The sequence below is a fragment of the Sus scrofa genome, chromosome 17, assembly GCF_054392235.1.
Source record: "Sus scrofa isolate SSC_HxYL_T2T_F1_AM1 chromosome 17, Sscrofa_HxYL_maternal_Yorkshire_Landrace_v2.0, whole genome shotgun sequence".
In the NCBI taxonomy this organism is placed as follows: domain Eukaryota; kingdom Metazoa; phylum Chordata; class Mammalia; order Artiodactyla; family Suidae; genus Sus; species Sus scrofa.
The window spans coordinates 42,477,408-42,494,834 of record NC_139399.1 but is presented as its reverse complement, the minus strand read 5'-3'; the positions used below and the strand labels follow the sequence as shown (position 1 = coordinate 42,494,834).

General features: G+C 50.6%; 1 protein-coding gene across 1 annotated transcript; it reads left to right on the top strand.

The window, feature by feature from the left end:
• The first annotated feature begins 1,306 nt into the window (after positions 1-1,306).
• Positions 1,307-12,607, top strand: TRIB3 (tribbles pseudokinase 3). The gene is made up of 4 exons (XM_013983169.3): positions 1,307-1,580; positions 4,892-5,182; positions 7,780-8,072; positions 10,312-12,607. Exons 2-4 carry the CDS (start codon positions 4,892-4,894, stop codon positions 10,805-10,807), a joined length of 1,080 nt encoding a protein of 359 aa, XP_013838623.2. The 5' UTR covers positions 1,307-1,580; the 3' UTR covers positions 10,808-12,607.
• The last annotated feature ends 4,820 nt before the right edge of the window (positions 12,608-17,427 follow it).

The window sequence follows — 17,427 nt, the reverse complement described above, 5'->3', positions numbered from 1 at the left end:
CTTCCTGATAAGCCCTGCTGAAAATAGCTACTTCCCAGCCATATCTTATAGAGAATAAATCTATGCTATTTATTCAAGAAAATATATGACACATCATCTATTTGAAATTATCTGGGCCTACTGATTTTATTTTCTTGAGAGTGCTCTGTCTCCCCACTGATTTATAAGATCCCTGAGGATGGGGGTGAGTCAAGCTTGTCACCACTGTCATCCAGCAATTAGAACAGGGTCTGACACAACATGAAGCAGTTAAGAATGCATAAGTCAACCCAGCACAGTCTTGCTTCAGTGAGGCCCTGGAGAGACAACATCCTGCCTTTCTTTGCCTCTTATGGCTGTAGGAGAGCCCAGTCAGTCTAGCTCCTGGTGTAGAAAATGAGTTCATTCATCGCTCCAGGCTGGGGGAGTCTCCAGGGTTAAATCAAATCCCAGAACCTCCTGGTATGCTCTAGGGCTCTGACACACACACACACACACACTCAGAGGAGCTGATCCCTAAGGTTCTGCAACCGGGGAAACAAAGCTAACTCCACCCACCTTCCCTTAACCTCTGTCTGGTGGAGTTATTTTTTGACACTGGTGAACTCAGACATCAAGGCCTAAAGGGAATTGGACCCTTGGGGCTGCACAGGGATGCTTCTCCAAACAGCTAGTGGCACCAGGGCTTCCCAGGCCAAGCGTGCAATTCCTGTTATAGGTGCCGGCTCTCCTTGAGCCTCCAGTTTCCACTCCTTTAGTATCTACCAGGTGCCGGGCGGCACAGCTCTAAGCGTTTAACATGTGTTAATTTATTCAATCTATTTCCTCAGGTAACACAGTGGGCACGCTTTGGCCCACTTTTCTTAACTACACGGCTGAAGTGCCTCTATTATATGCATGCTGTGAAGGCTACCCCACCCTAGTTCTCCCCGGGGCACAACAATTGTTCTATTGAGCTCCTAAATCCACGGCCTTTGCAGAGCTACCCCCCCACCCTGTAGCTGGGCCTCAGGCTGCTCCTTAGTAGAATGGGGAGAATGGAGCTTTCTGCCCGCCCAAGGTTCTCCTATACTGCAATGAAACAATGGCGGGAAAGTGCTTTATAACCCGGGAAGCACGCAGGAAACTATCACTGTTCTTTTTCTCTTCAGGCCCATCCTGAGAAGGTAGGATGTTCTTCCGTTTCACAGGTGGGAAAACTGAGGCCCAGAAAGGCAAAATGCTGTTTCCAAGGTGAAAGGGAAAGTCGGTGGCTCGCCTGCGGACCACACACGAGGAGCGGGGCGGGGCGCGCTCTAGCGGGGACCTCAGGGGGCGGGGCGCAGGGGATGGTGCAATCCCCCGCCGGAGGGCATCAGGCGGCGGCTGATTAGCTCAGGTTTACATCACCCGGGCCGGAGTTGAAGCCCGGCTCCCTGCGCTCCCGAGACACTCGCGGCGGAAGCGGCGGCGACTCGGCACACATTCCGGCTGCTGGGGACCCGGGCCAGAGCCCCATCCGGAGCCGACCTCAGCCGGGGCCGAGCGGCCTGGGCCATCGTGGGTGCCTGGCGACTCTTGAGCTTGGCCGGCACCAGGACCCCGCCGCTGGCGAGGGCAAGGTACCTGGCGGGAGCGGGAGGTGGTGGATAGAGGGGCGACCCGGAGCCTCCGTCCGGTCCGGGGGGCGATCTGGGCTGAGTGTTCCCGCTCGGACCCGGTGACGCGGCCCCGCGGGGCGTAGGGTCGCCGAGTGCAGCCGACGCGGGCGGGCGCGAGGGTGCGCCCCAGCGGGGCGTGGCAGCGTGTCGCCGGGACGGAGGGAGTGGGGACTGTGTTGGCCCCACGCCGCCCCCGCAGGGGTGTGTAGTGTCTGCGTTTGCTGGAGTGTGGGGCGGGCTGGGGAGCTGTGTGGTTGGGTGCGGGGAAGTCTGTGGGGTCCCTGGCGGCCAGGGGGCCTCTGTAACTGTGGGGTGTGCCGGTGCGGATCTGAGTCCGCGTGGGCCAGTGGGGTCCTGATGAGGCCGTGTCTCCTGGGCGCCCGCGGCAGGTGCTGGCGGAGTTGTGCGGAGACCGGCCGGGGTGCTCGCCAGCGGGGCAGGCGCAGGGTCAAGGGCTGCCGGCGCGCGGCGTGCGGGCGTGGCTCGCAGGTACGCTCCGCCTGGAGGCCCTGGTTCACACGCTGTACGGTGCGTGCGTATTCCGTTCCTGCCGACTGTGTGTGTTGTACCTGGATTCTGGGGTGAGGGTGGAGCGAGGCCTCTTACCCCAGACCCGGGGCCCAGTCGCCTTCCCTTTGCCCGGTCCCTGCCCCGCCGCCGACCCTCGGCTCCCGCTGAACCTTCTGCCCCGGGACGCTCGCCGCTTCCGCTCCCACGAGACTAGCCCAGCTGCCCAGGCCGGGGCGAGGCCACCTACTTCTTTCGCGCTGGGGTCGTGGCGGGGAGGGAGGGTCAGACGAAGCGTGTGGCCTTGGTAACTGTCCCGCAGTCGTGAGTACATAGTTATGAGAGCTTTGCTGGCTTGTGTATGCACATCTGCCCTTGGAGGGCGAGATGTGTGTCACTTAATGATGTGTGCACCCCTCTCTGACCTGCATGTGTGCCTTGACTGGCTGGATTGGACAGTGTTTCTGAGGGGCGTGTGTACACCTGTCTGCCCTGAGTCATGTGAGTTATATGCGGTTGGTATGACCCGCCCTTGTTCTCCAGAGAGCGTCAGAGAACAGCAAGAGATTGATACTAGCGGATGCCTGCATCCTGCTGCAGAGATTCTAGTCTTGCCTCATGACCTGCAAATTTCCCTTGCTTATCTATAGACTCAGTTACCCCACCTGTCCAGTGGAGCTTCTCCCAGGTGGTACCAGACTCTGAGCCCCGGATAAATCCAAAGCAGCCTAGGGTGCTGAGGTGGCCACAGGAGGAGGTGGGGTGCGTAGGGGTGGGTTGCAGGGCACAAAGCATCCACACAGCCAGGAATCATTTTACTTTCCAAAGAGCCATTGCAGTGAGAAGTGTCATCCTAGCCTTATCCCTGGAGAGATTTCTGAGACTCCCAAGGGTGGCACGTCAGCATATTCAGCTATTAATAATAACAATAATAATAATACTGAAATTCAAAATTCCCTTGCCTCCCTACCAAATCCCTTCCTCTCCTGGGATCTCCCAGGAGGCCAGAAGCTACTGTGGCCAATTTAGTCTGAGTCCTTCCAGACCTTTTCCTGTGCATTTCTACACCTATATATACAAATATGGAGATACATCCTCTTATATGATGGTGGGTTTTTATATGTAAAAGAGATCTCAGGTATATCGTTCAGCAGCTTGCTTTATTCACTTGACAGTGCATATATTCATTCCAGAACATTCATATGTACATTCAGTGTACACTTCATTCATCATCCTTTGTCATCCATACTCCTCCTCTCCACCTTCCATCCTTCTCCCCCTTTCATAGGAGGGATAGACACGGTACTCAACAGACATAGTGTAACGTCTCTTTTTTTCTTTTTTGTCTTTTTAGGGCTGCACCTGCAGCATGTGGAAGTTCCCAGGCTAAGATTCAAATAGAAGCTGCAGCTGCTGCTCTAAGCCACAGCCACAGCAACGCTAGATCCAAGCCATGTCTGCAACCTATGCCGAGGCTTGTGGCAGCACCGGATCCTCAACCCACTGATCAAGGCCATCGATCAAACCCAGGGATCGAACCCCCCTCCTCATGAATACTAGCTGGGTTCTTAACCCACTGAACCACAATGGAAACTCCCTGTAAAGTCTCTTTTCTTCCCTCTCACCAACCATCAAGTCTATCTCTCCACTTTACTTTTTTTTTTTTCCACTTAAAAGTTCACTCTGGAGATTTTCTAATTAGCACAGAAAGAATTTCCTCAGTCTTTTAAATGGCTACAGCTTTTCCACATATGGAAGAAATAGAATGTATTTAAACAGTCCCCTAATGATTGACATTCAGTTGTTTCTATCATATGGGCTGCAGGAATAACCTTGTACTTGCATCATTCCATCAGTATGTAGAGAGCTTCCTGGTCTTTTTTCAGAGCTGTATCGTATTCCACGGTGCCACTGTACCATGATATTTTAACCAGCTTTCTACTGTTGAACATTTGGGCGTGTTTTCTGCTTTTTGCTGTTAGACACAAGGCTCTGATGAACAGCCTTTCACATAATTAATTTTTTTTCTTTTTTCCTTTTTTCTTTTTCATTTTAGGGCCGCACCTGCAGCATAGGGAAGTTCCTGGGCTAGGGTCGAATTGGAGCTGCAGCTGCTGGCTTATACCACAGCCACAGAATGCCAGAGCCAAGCCATGCCTGCAACCTACACCACAGTTCATGGCAACACCAGCTCCTTAACCCACTAATGAGGCCAGGGATCGAAGCTCATCTTCATGGATACTAAGTGGGTTCTTAACCCACTGAGCCACAACAGGAACTTCTCACATGTTTAATTTTTTTTTTTTTTTTTTTTTTTTTTTTTTGTCTTTTTAGGGCCTCACCCAAGGCATATGGAGGTTCCCAGGCTAGGGGTCTAATTGGAGCTGTAGCTGCCGGCCTACGCCACAGCCATAGCAACTTGGGATCCCAGCCACATCTTCAACCTACACCGCAACTCCCAGCGACGCCGGATTCTTAACCAATCCACTGAGCAAGGCCAGGGATCGAACCTGCATCCTCATGGATCCTAGTCAGAATTGTTTCTGCTGAGCCATGACGGGAACTCCATTTTTCGATGAGTCTTTTAATTGGAGGGTAAGTTCCCAGAAGTGGGCCACCCAGGCAAATGGGTATGTGCACTTGTCGGTTTCATGCACACTGCCAAGTCGCCCTCCATAAGGGAGTGCCAGCATCCTCCCACTGGCAGAGGAAGAGAGGGGCCACCACACAGCCTTGCCTCAGGGCCTTTTTCCTCTTCTTTCTAGATGCGAGCCACACCTCTGGCTGTTTCCACTGGAGCCCCTTCCAGGAAGAAGCGGTTGGAGTTGGATGATGACCTAGACCCTGAGTGCCCCACCCGGAAACAAGCTCGAAGTGAGCCCCAGCCCAGGCCGACCCCCTGTCCACTGCTTCTGAGCCCACCTCCTGCTCCAACCCACACCCCTGCTGTGACCGCCACCTCCAGGCTTGGACCCTATGTGCTCCTAGAGCCCGAGGAAGGCAGCCGGACCTACCGGGCCCTGCACTGCCCCACAGGCACCGAGTACATCTGCAAGGTACATGTCCCAGGGGGCACTCTGGTACATGCATCACAGGGGGCCGGGCAAGGGCCTTGGTTCTAAAGGATTGCCTGGGCTGAGGGGGTCCTGATATTAATTTAGTTCTGTGTTTATTAAGGAAGGAACCAGTGAGTCCTCAACTCTCTGTCAAGCCCCAGGCTAGATTGAAACTAGAGAAGTTAACCAGATGGGTCCAGCCCTGGGGCATTCTCAGCTTAGGCCCCACAGTGTGATAAATGTTGCCAGGGTGGAGCTTGTGGGCCAAGAGAGCACGGAGAAGCCTCTAGTATATTCAAAGGCAGAGTTAGAAAAGGCTGAGTGGGAGTTAGCCAGAGAGAGGCAGGAGAAGGGAGTTCCGGGCAGGGGAAACAGCTGTGCAGAGGCCTAGGGGAGTGAGGGCGTGGCACCTCATCGAATTAAAAGAACTTCATAAAAAAAAAAATTAAAAAACAAAACAAGGAGTTCCCATCGTGGCTCAGTGGTTAACGAATCCGACTAGGAACCATGAGGTTGCAGGTTCCATCCCTGGCCTTGCTCAATGGGTTAAGGATCCGGCGTTGCCGTGAGCTGTGGTGTAGGTTGCAGACGCGGCTCAGATCTGGCATTGCTGTGGCTGTTAAGCTCCGATTGGACCCCTAGCCTGGGAACCTCCATATGCCATGGGTGCAGCCCTAGAAAAGACAAAAAAAAAAAAAATAAAAATAGTAATAATAATAAAAGGAGTTTCCTTTGTGGCTCAGTGGTAATGAACCCGACTAGTATCTATGAGGATGTGGGTTCCATCCCTGGCCTGGCTCAGTGGGTTACGGATCCGGTGTTGCTGTGGCTGTGGCATAGGCTGGTAGCTGCAGCTCCAATTCAACTCCTACATATGCTGTGGGTGCGGCCCTAAAAAGCAAAAAAAAAAACTTCATGGAGTTCCCTGGTGGCTCAAAGGATTAAGGATCTGGCCTTGTCACTGCTGTGGCTTGGGTCACAGCTCTGGCACAAGTTCAGTCCCTGGCCCAGGAACATCCACATGCCACAGGCATAGCCAAAAAAAAAAGAAGAACTTCATTATGGTTGGGGGTGGAGGGTGGTTTCAGAACAGACCGGGAGATGACAGTTAGCAGTCACTGGCTGTAAAAGCCTTGGGAAGGAGCCCTCACTAGGCTGTGGGGAGCCACTGAAAGTATTTACATAGGGAAGGGCAAGATATGGTAGAACTCTTGGGACCCCAGAGGTCATTGGGCCTACTCGGGACCATTTTACAGATGGAGAGACTGAGGTCAAGAGAGGAGACAGGCCGTGAAGCCACATGGCATCGGACCTGGATCCTAGGGCAAGGTCCAGGGTTCCTGACAGAAATCAGGGTTCTTGGAAGAATCCAGGAAACGGGCAGGGGCAAGTGAGTCATGCAGGACATTGCCAGGCCAGAGCCTGCAAGGACAGGGATGAGAACGCATAATAGTAGGTACTTACTGTGCCCCTGGGAACTGTGTTGCTTGTGTAGTCTGCATCATCTCCTCTAATCTTCACACAGTCATAAGGTGGTTCCTCTTATTGGGCCCATTTGATGGCTAAGGGACAGGCTCTGAGGCACAGAAAGCTGTGGTTACTGGCCACGTCACAGAGCCAAGAGGTGTCATGGCTGAGAGCAGATCCTGCCTTAGGGCCTTTTTACTGCTATGCCTCCTGCCTGAAAAGGTGATTCCTCAGGTACCTCAATCATTCAGGTCCCCTCCCCAGAGTCCCTTCTAGACTACACTTTCTCAAATAGGTGCTCCTTCCAAAATATTCTGTCATCTAGCATTCCTTTGCACTGCTTACCAGAATTTGTAAATATCTAGTTTTGTGGCTCGTTTGCCGTCTCATGTATTGGACTGTGGGCACCAGGAAGACAGGGACCACTGCTGTCAGTCAGGTGAGCCAGTGCCCGGTGGCTGGCACAGGTTGGCATTCAATTGCCTGCTTGTGGAATGAAGGAAAGGGTGGGTGGGCAGTGGATTCTAGAGAATGGTAACTATGGTGGTGATCAGCATTCCCCCTGCTTTGGGGGTTATTTTTCTTTGGGTTACCTGTTATTTTTGAATTATCTGAAGTTGAAGGCCATCTAAGGTCACAGTTAAGAGCACAGATGACAGGAGTTCCCGTCTCGGCTCAGTGGTTGACGAATCCATCTATGAACCATGAGGTTGTGGGTTCGATCCCTGGCCTTGCTCAGTGGGTTAAGGATCCAGCATTGCCGTGAGCTGTGGTGTAGGTCGCAGACGCGGCTTGGATCCCCTGTTGCTGTGGCTCTGGCGAAGGCCGGTGGCTACAGCTCCGATTCGACCCCTAGCCTGGGAACCTCCATGTGCCACCGGAGCAGCCCTAGAAAAGGCAAAAAAAAAGAAAAAGAAAAAAAAAAAAGAAAGAAAGAAGGCACAGATGACAGAGGATATAGATTCAAATCCCAGCTCTGCCCTTTGCGGGCTGCTTGGCCCTCCTTGGTCAGAGTTGAGTGAAGTGAGGCTGCAGCGCTCAGCACAGGGCACCGTGGTGTCCCCAAGGCTGGCCTGCCCCCCACCCACCCCGTTGTCCCCACCTGTGTTCACGCCTTGCTCGGTCCACAGGTATACCCGGCCTGCGAGGCCCTGGCGGTGCTGGAGCCCTATTCGCGACTGCCCCGCCACCCGCACGTGGCCCGGCCGTCGGAGGTCCTGGCGGGCACGCGGCAGCTCTACGCCTTCTTCCCGCGGCCACACGGGGACATGCACAGCCTGGTGCGCCTCCGGCGTCGCCTGCCCGAGCCGGAGGCCGCCGCGCTCTTCCGCCAGATGGCCTCCGCCCTGGCGCACTGCCACCAGCACGGGCTCGTCCTGCGGGACCTCAAGCTGCGGCGCTTCGTCTTTAGCGACCGGGACAGGTGAGTGTGGCCACAGAGAAAGCCTCTCAGTGTGGACTTGACTGATGTTCTGGTCATGGTTAGACGGAGGTGATGCACTTGGGGCAAGAACATGGCAGAAGCCATAAGGCCTCCTCGGCCCACTGCACCCGGAGATACAAGAAGCTGATACCCATCTCTGTGACAGAACCTCAATCTCTAGTTAAGGTGTGGAGTTTCTCCCCTTGGAAGTTTCCTCATTTACTTCCTAATTACAAGCAATGAATTACTGGCTTGAGGTACATGGAGGCTTTGCTTGTGGATGGATATTCTATTTCTCCTCAAACTTTCACTCACTCATTTCAGTGCCGTCCATTCTGTCTGTAGCAGTTATTCACATGATGTCTAAGGGTGGTTTTCTATTTCCTTCTACATTTCATACAGAAATGAACATGTTTTTAGTAAGAAGTAAAATGTAAATTTTATAACGATGTTTAAGCTAATAATACTCAGCTTCAGGTAATTTTGAGTTTAGGGTAAGTTCAATGCCCCAGACTTCCCAGAAGTGAGCGAAGTGCTTTCTGGAGTTCTTGTTGTGGCTGCGGTAACAAATCTGACTCATGTCCATAAGGATGTGGGTTCGATCCCTTGGCCTCACTCAATGGGTTAAGGATCTGGCGTTGCTGTGAGCTGTGGTACCAGATGCAGCTGGGCCCCTCATTGCTGTGACTGTGGGTAGACCAGCAGCTGTAGCTCCTATTAGACCCCTAGCCTTGGAAACTGCATATGCTGCGGGTGTGGCCCTTAAAAAAAGTGCTTTCTTCTCTTTTCAAGGCAATAGTTTGAGAAGCACCATTGGTAAATGAGGGACAGTGGAGTCAGACAGACCTGGGTTCAAATTCTGTTTCTCCCTTTTTTTTTTTTTTTTTTTTTTTTGGCCAAGCCTGCTGCATGTGCAAGTTCTGGGACCAGAGACAGAACAGAATTGAGCCACAGCCGTGACAACTGCCGGATCTTTACCCACTGCACCACCAGAAAACTCCTGGTTCTATTTTTTAACTTGCTCTTTGGCCTTGAGCAATGGCTTCACTGGCCTGAGCCTTGATCTCTTTATCTGTAAAATGAGCCAATAATACTGACACCTCAGCCCACCCTCTGTGCGGTGAGTCACAGGACTGGTCAGCGTTTTCAGACAGGCACCCAGGAAGTGGTGTCATAGGAATAAGATTAATAGCAGTGGTAATAGAATGCTGACTCTTAAAGTAGTCTAGAGTGCTCTGTGGGAGCTGTTTTAAGTAGAAGTTGCAAATGGGGACTATACACACTTTTTTTTTTTCACCTACATTTTTGTTTGTGTTTTTAATTGAAGTTGGTTGCCCACTTTTTAAAAACTGAGATTTTTGTCATTAAAAATGATTCTGGGCTTCTCTTGAGGCAAAATGGGACCCCAGAGCTACTGTGGGAACCATGTGAGTGGCTCATAGCACTGGCTCTGGGTGGGTGAGAGTGAGGTTCACATCCCAGCCCTGCTTCCTGTGGCTGCAAAATGGCATCGTCTTCAGAGGTTGTATGAGCGTGAAATGAGATGAGCCAGGTACCAGCTTAGCCCAGGGTCAGGTACACAATGGACACTCCAAATATTGGCCGAATGCTGTTAGCAGGGCCTTTTAGGTAGGATTTATGTTGAGGTGTTTGACACAATCTCCATATCCTATTTTTCTCATTTTGTCACCTGCCTTGACCCTAAGTTTGCCTCTGGTTTAAGAAGGGCTTAATGCCCTCAGCCCCCTCAGCGCCCCTGCCCCAGGGACTATTGGGAAATGTGTTCCTCCCAGAGTCCCTGTTCAAATGTAATTGCTCCATGACTTTGAGAAATGACTTAACTTCTCAGAGCTTAGACTTCCTCATCAGTAAAATGGGATCAATGACACAGCCTCACAGGACTGGCTCAATCAATCTGGCAAATGCCAGAAGGCATTTGGGAGGTAGATGCCATTAAGGGTGCCAGGGTAGGGAGTTCCCATAGTGGCTCAGCGGGTTAAGAATCCAACTAGGATCCATGAGGATGCAGGTTCGATCCCTGGCCTGGCTCAGTGGGTTAAGGATCCAGCGTTGCTGTCGCTAGGTCAGCAGCTGCAGCTCCCATTTGACCCTTAGCCTGGCAATTTCCATATGCCATGGGTACAGCCCTAAAAAAGAAAACAATAAGGGGGTGACAGTGTGGGGTGGTGGCATGATGGTCCCTTTAGCGAACCCCTCTGCTTCTCCCCTTGCTTTTTAGGACAAAGCTAATGCTGGAGAACCTGGACGACGCCTGTGTGTTGACGGGGCCTGACGACTCCCTGTGGGACAAGCACGCGTGCCCTGCCTACGTGGGCCCCGAGATCCTCAGTTCCCGGGCATCCTACTCAGGCAAGGCGGCGGACGTCTGGAGCCTGGGTGTGGCGCTCTTCACCATGCTGGCCGGCCACTACCCTTTCCAGGACTCAGAGCCTGTCCTGCTCTTTGGCAAGATCCGCCGTGGGGCCTTCGCCCTGCCTGAGGGCCTCTCAGCTCCTGCCCGCTGCCTGGTCCGCTGCCTCCTCCGTCGGGAGCCCGCTGAACGGCTCACGGCCCCGGGCATCCTGCTGCACCCTTGGCTGCGGCAGAATGCGGTCCCCACGGCTCCCTCAAGCTCTCGCCTCCGGGAGGCTGACCAGGTGGTCCCCGAAGGGCCGGGACTGGAGGAGGCGGAGGAGGCGGAAGAGGCAGAAAGAGATGTGGGTCTCTATGGCTAACTAACGCACAGACTCTCAGCCGCACTCGGCGGGTTGGGTTTGGGGTATCTCCACGCTCTCTCCCGCCTCTTTGAACCGAGCTGAACCTTAAGTGCCTTCTGGGAGGGAGAGAGAGGAGGTGTGCACGGAGCGTGCCAGATGCACAACCCATGGTTCTGCACACCTGTGCCGTTGAGCTCGTGCCTCGCTGGGTCCTCTTTGGGTGCTCACTGTGCCAAGCCGTGATTTGGGTACTGGAAACACAGAGAATGACAGAGACAGAACTCCAGCCTGCAGAGTGGACAACACTTTCCATGTCCAGGGGTCAGTGTCTATACACTGTGGGTGGCTCCCTCAGTGCAGGTGTCAGCATCCACTCGTGCTGGTGCCCAGGCACCTCTGACCTGGGACAGTCCCTTTCACAAACAACCCAGCTGCCTTTGTATCTCGCACCTCCTTAGAGAAAGGGAAGCATCACTGTGCCAAAGGCTCCAGGCCTCTCTCCCATAACTCAGGACCCTAGAGCTCAGACTATGCTAGGAATTGTGCTCCCAGCAGCTCTGTCCTCTTGGTCAAGGGATTCTCCATCCAGACCTGAGCCAAGAGTTTAGGCTGGAAGGTCAAGAGTATAAACTGCGAGGCTGGACCTCATCTAACTTAAAGAATGGTTTGGAATGAGGGGTCAAGCCTGTTCATGTCAGTGGCCCCTGACCTGAGCACCAGAGTTGGGGGGCAGGATTAGGCAAGGTCTTGGAAGTCCCAAGCTCTGCTCTGGGGACGCTTGGGGTCCAGGATCCTAAATCAACACTATGGGATTTGAGATGTCATGAATACGTATTGTTACCATGCGCCTGATAGAGGAATTATGAAATACTGTCATTTCTCCTGGATATTTCACCCATCTTCTCCTCCCCCACCACTTATGAGTTTTCTCTGCCTCCAGAACCAGCCCCAGGGTATAAGCTGGAGGCCTGGTGTCTCAACTTCAGCTGAGTGGTTCATGAGAACAGAAGAGCCAGTGTGCCTTCCCTCATTCCCTCTGTTCCTTCTGGGTGTCTTAGTGTCTCAGGGGACTTTTTGGCTGCAAGTAACTGATATCCTAAGTCGAAGTGGCTTAAAAAAGAAGAAAAGGGGAGTTCCTGTTGTGGCTCAGTCGTAACAAACCCAACTAGTATCCATGAGGATGTGGGTTCAATCCCTGGCCTGGCCCAGTGGGTTAAGGATCTGACATTGCCTCGAGCTGCAGTGTGGTCACAGACACAACTGGGATCTGGTGTTGCTATGGCTGTGGTATAGGCTGGCAGCTCTAGCTCCAATTCGCCCCCTAACCTGAGAACCTCCATATGTCATGGGTCCGGCCCTAAAAAGCAAAGAAAAGAAAAAAGAAAAAAAGGATTTCATGCGGAGCAAGAAGTCAACAGCCTGGGGTGGGGGGTGGGCTTCAGGTCTGGCGGATTCAACTCTCAGAACTGTTAGCAAGGACCCTGGCTCCCTGGACTCATTCTGTCACTTTGCTCTGTTGTCCCAGGTAACTGCTGGCACAATGGCTAGAGCAGTCCCAGGTGTCACATTAGAGAGATCCATGACCAGAGGAAGAAGGTGGGTGGCATGGCAGTACTTGAGACTCTGTACCCTGGAGTCAAGCTGCCTGGAATTAAATCTTGGCTCCAACTCTCACCAGCTATTTGACAGCAAATTTCTTTACCACCTGTGCCTCAAATGCTTAATCTGTAAAATGAGGGATAATAGTACTTAACTCAAGAGAATTGAATGAGTTATTTTATCTGAAGCACTTAGAATAAACAGTGCCTGACGTAACAAGCCCTCAGTGTTAGTTGTGTTCTTTCTAAAGCTCTTTCCTGGGTTGGGGATACCTTTTCCAAGAGCATTCCTAATAGACTTCCCATATATCTCATTGGCCAGAACTGGGCCACATGCCCTTTCCTGACCAATCATCAGCAAGAGAAATGCATATATGTTAATTATCACACCAATTCTCTAGCTGAGTCTCATGCTACATGTTGGGGGGTGGTGGGAGGATGGGAAGTGATGCCTGAACAAAGTCAAATTCTGAGAGGGAGGATGTAGTGGGAGAAAGCATGAAGAAGAGAGCAGAGGTACCCTGGTCAATAGCCTGCTAGTTGCAGACAGGTGAGGAAGGTCACCCTAGATCACCCAGCCACCAATGGAACCACCAGCTGATAGCAAATGCAGAGTTCAGTCAGGCTGACCCAGATCAGAATTCTCCAGCTAACCCACAGAATCATGTGGTCAGTAAAATTGCTGTTTTAAGACATTAAGTGAGTTCCTGTCGTGGCTCAGTGGTTAACGAATCTGACTAGGAACCATGAGGTTGCAGGTTCGATCCCTGGCCTCGCTCAGTGGGTTAAGGACCCAGCGTTGCCGTGAGCTGTGGTGTAGGTTACAGATGTGGCTCGGATCCCGAGTTGCTGTGGCTCAGGCATAGGCCGGCAGCTATGGCTCTGATTTGACCCCTAGCCTGGGAACCTCCACGAGAGCAGCCCAAGAACTGGCAAAAAAAAAAAAAAAAAAAAAAAAAAAAGGCATTAAGTGTTGGGTGTTTTGTTATACAGCAAACACTATCCGATACAGATGGGGACAAGTCAGCCTCATCTCTGTGCACCCAGCATCCCGTAGACAGGGCCCAGTTGAGTCTAGAGTCTCATGGAGCAGCCCCCAACCTTTTCCCTCCCCACACCCAGCCTCCAACAGACTCTGTCCCAGTTCACTGTAAGCTGTGTTTTCCCTGGTGCTCAGGGAACAAGGGCAAGACAGAGGGACAACTCATATAACATGGGGGCTTCCAAGTGGCAGATCTTTATCTGCATCACACAGAGACTCATCTACAACTCCTGACAACCCTATGAGACAGAGGCTCTTGTCATTTCACAAATAAGAAAACTGAGGTTTAGAGAGAGAGCAGAAGACTGGTCCAAGACCACTCACAGAGAGAAAAACTCATCTGGTTTTGCCTTGACACAGCACCTTTTTTTTCTTTTTATAGCCACACCTGTGGCATATGGAAGTTTCCAGTCTAGGGGTTGAATCAGAGCTGCAGCTGATGTCTACACCACAATCACAGCAACACTGGATCTGGGCCATATCTGCAACCTATGCTGCAGCTATGGCAACATCAGAATCCTTAACCCACTGATCGAGGCCACGGATTGAACCTGCATCCTCACAGAGACATCAGGTCCTTAACCTTCTGAGCCACAATAGGAACTCCTGAAGGAGGAAATTTTGACAAGGCCACTCCGAGGCAGGTGCATGAAAACTTTCAAATAATAATACATATCCAGGGAGTTCCCATTATGGCTCAGTGAGTTAAGAACCTGACATAGTGTCTGTGAGACTCAGGTTCAATCTCTGGCCTCACTCAGTGGGTTAAGGATCTGGCATTGCTGCAAGCTACAGCGCAGGTCACAGATGTGGCTCAGATTAAGTGTTCCTGTGGCTGTGACGTAGGCTGGAAGCTGCAGCTCTGATTCAACCCCTGGACAGGGTTTTCTTTCTTAAAAAATAAAGAAAACAAATCCAGAGTTCCCTTGTGGTGCAGCTAATTAAGGATCTGGTGTTGTCACTGCATTGGCTTAGCGGCTTGAGTTGCTGCTGTGGGGTGGGCTTGATTCCTGGCCCTGGAACTTCCATGTGCCTAGGGCACAGCTAAAAAAAAAATTTTCAAATCCACTCTCACCAAGTAATGCATGTAATCATACCCCTGAGTGCAATTAATGGGGATTTCATGCTCTGTTTGTATTCATTGATCACCATATAAGTGTTTTACAGCATCAAAGGTAAAACATATGTATTACTGGGAGAGAGGAACTATTAGAAATGTAATTGGGGGAGTTCCCATCCTGGGTCAGAGGAAACTAATCTGATTAGCATCCATAAAGAAGCAGGTTCGGAGTTCCCATCGTGGCTCAGTGGTTAATGAATCCAACTAGGAACCATGAGGTTGAGGGTTCAATCCCTGGCCTTGCTCAGTGTGTTCAGGATCTGGTGTTGCCTTGAGCTGTGGTGTAGGTCGCAGACACAGCTTGGATCCTGCATTTCCGTGGCTGTGGCGTAGACCAGTAGCTACAGCTCCAATTGGCCCCCTAGCCTGGGAGCCTCCATATGCCACAGGAGCAGTCCTTAAAAAAAAAAAAAAAGGAAAAGGAATTGGGTAATTTCTCTGCAACTGGAAGCTAATTGCAAAAGACCACAACGTGGCCTAACAGATCATTTGTTCAATCAGCAATTCAACAAATGTTAAGAACACCTGGGGAGTCCCCTTGTGGTGCAGCAGGTTAAGGTTCCAGCGTTGTCACTGCTGTGGCTCTGGTTACTGCTGTGGCACAGTTTGGATCCTTGGCCTGGGAACTTCCACGCAGTCAAAAGAAGAAAAAGAATGCTTACTGTTGGGCAGGCCCCTTGTGAAACAACACAGTTCCTGCCCTCAAGGATTCAGTCTAACAGAGGAGACAGATGTTACACAGACTGCCACACAAATGAAGAAAGTCATTTTATCTGTGATATGTTTGTAGCTGAAACGTGCGTGGCCTCTGTGCACTGGCACCAATTAAGTCTTGAAGACAGAGGTTTGGGTGAAGCAGAAAGAACAGCTTTATTGCTTTGCCAGGCAAAGGAGGCCATGGCAGGCTAACGCCTCAAAATTGTGTCCTGCCTTGAGAGGGGACGGCAAAGGATTTTATAGGTTTAGCTCAGAAGACAGGGTTATTGATTAAGATGTCTATATTATTCTTCATCCATAGATCATTTCAGAGTTATCAAATTCAGCGTGAGTCGGTCCAGTGATGGTTTCTCATTGTCTTCGGGGCTATCATTTCTTGACCTTTTCTCTGGAAAGAAGATTGCTTTCAGGGAAGGGGTGTTAGGGAGTGTTTCAATTACAAAAAAAAAAAAAAAAAAAAAACAACAACAACAACAAAAAACGAAAAACATGAGGTGCAATATAACTCTAACTAGAAAGTAAATATTAGGGAGTTCCCATTGTGGCTCAGCAGTAATGAACACAACTAGTGTCCATGAGGACTCGGGTTTGATCTCTGTCCTCAATCAGTGGGTTGGGGATCCGGCATTGCCATGCGCTGTGGCGTAGGTGGTAGACCTGGCTTAGATTCTGCATTGCTGGGTCTGTAGCGTAGACCAGCAGCTGCAGCTCCTATTCCACCCCTAGCCTGGGAACTTCCGTATGCTGTGGATGCAGCCCTAAAATGCCTCGGCGTGCCCCCTTCCCCCCTCAACGAAAACAATAACTGATACAGGTCCTCAAAACAGCTCTGAGGGAGGGACAATCATGATTGCCATTGACAAGAGAGAGAAATTGAGGCCCGGGGGAAATCTTTTATCCAAGGTCACAAAATAGTGAACTGTGGAGCTGAACACAGGTTTGAAGGTTTGAATGATTACAGAGTCTACTCACTCAGGTGAAGGATGTGCAAAGTGAATGCCAGCTCTGCCCTCAAAGGGCCAAGGCTAAGACCAGAACACTTGAGAGAATATATCTGCCTCCAGTACAAACTGGTGCAGGTGACCTCAGGGCTGAAAGAAAAATGACCATCATAAACCAACAGGCTCAGCAGAAGAAAACAAGGCCATAGAAGTGAAAACCAGAAGAAATAGACACTCAGTTCAGACAGCGGTACTATCAGACAGGTTATAAAACAAAGGTTTAGCATGTTTCAATAAATACAGAACAAGCTTGAACCTATGGCCAAAGTATAGGAAACTAGCAAGTAATATCATGGATTTGAAAACCTAACAGAATTTCGAAAGCAAAAAACACAGAAGTTCTTGGTGTGGTGCACTGGGTTAAGGATCCAGTGTTGCCATAGCTGTGACGTGGGTTGAGGCTGTGGCTCAGATTCTGTCCCTGGCTTGGAAACTTCCATATGCCTCAGGTGTGGCCATAAAAAAATTTAAAAAAAAAGGAATACAATAACCAAAATAAAAAATTCAACAGATGGGTTAAACCATAGACTAGGTGTGACTAAAAGAGGGAACTAGTGAGATAGAAAGCAAACATCAATCACAGATTCAAGAGACTCCATAAATTTTTACACACATTCGCATCATAATGAAAATGCAAAACATCACAGAAAAAAAAAATCTTAAAAGCCCTTAGGGGAAAAAAAAAAAAAAAGCCCAGAGAGATGACTTGCAAAAGAACAGCAGTACAACATGAATGAACCTCAAAAACATTGTGCTAAATGGAAGAAACCAGTCACAAAGAGTCACATATTATAAGATTTAATTAAAATGTCCAGAATAGGGGAGTTCCCACGGTGGTTCAGTAGAAACTAATCTGACTAGTATCCATGAGGACCCAGGTTAAATCCCTGGCCTCCCTCACTGGGTTAATGATCCAACATTGCCACGAGCTGTGGTGTAGTTTGCAGACAAGGCTTTGATCCAGCATTGCTGTGGCTGTGGCATAGGCCAGCAGCTACCGCTCCAATTCAACCCCTAGCCTGGAAACTTCCATATGCTGTAGGCGTGGCCTTAAAAAGACAAAAAAATAAAAAAAAAAACTAAAGTGTCCAGAATAGGAAAATCTATAGAGACCAAAAATAGATTATTCCCAGGGAGTTTGGACAGTAGGAGATAGGGAA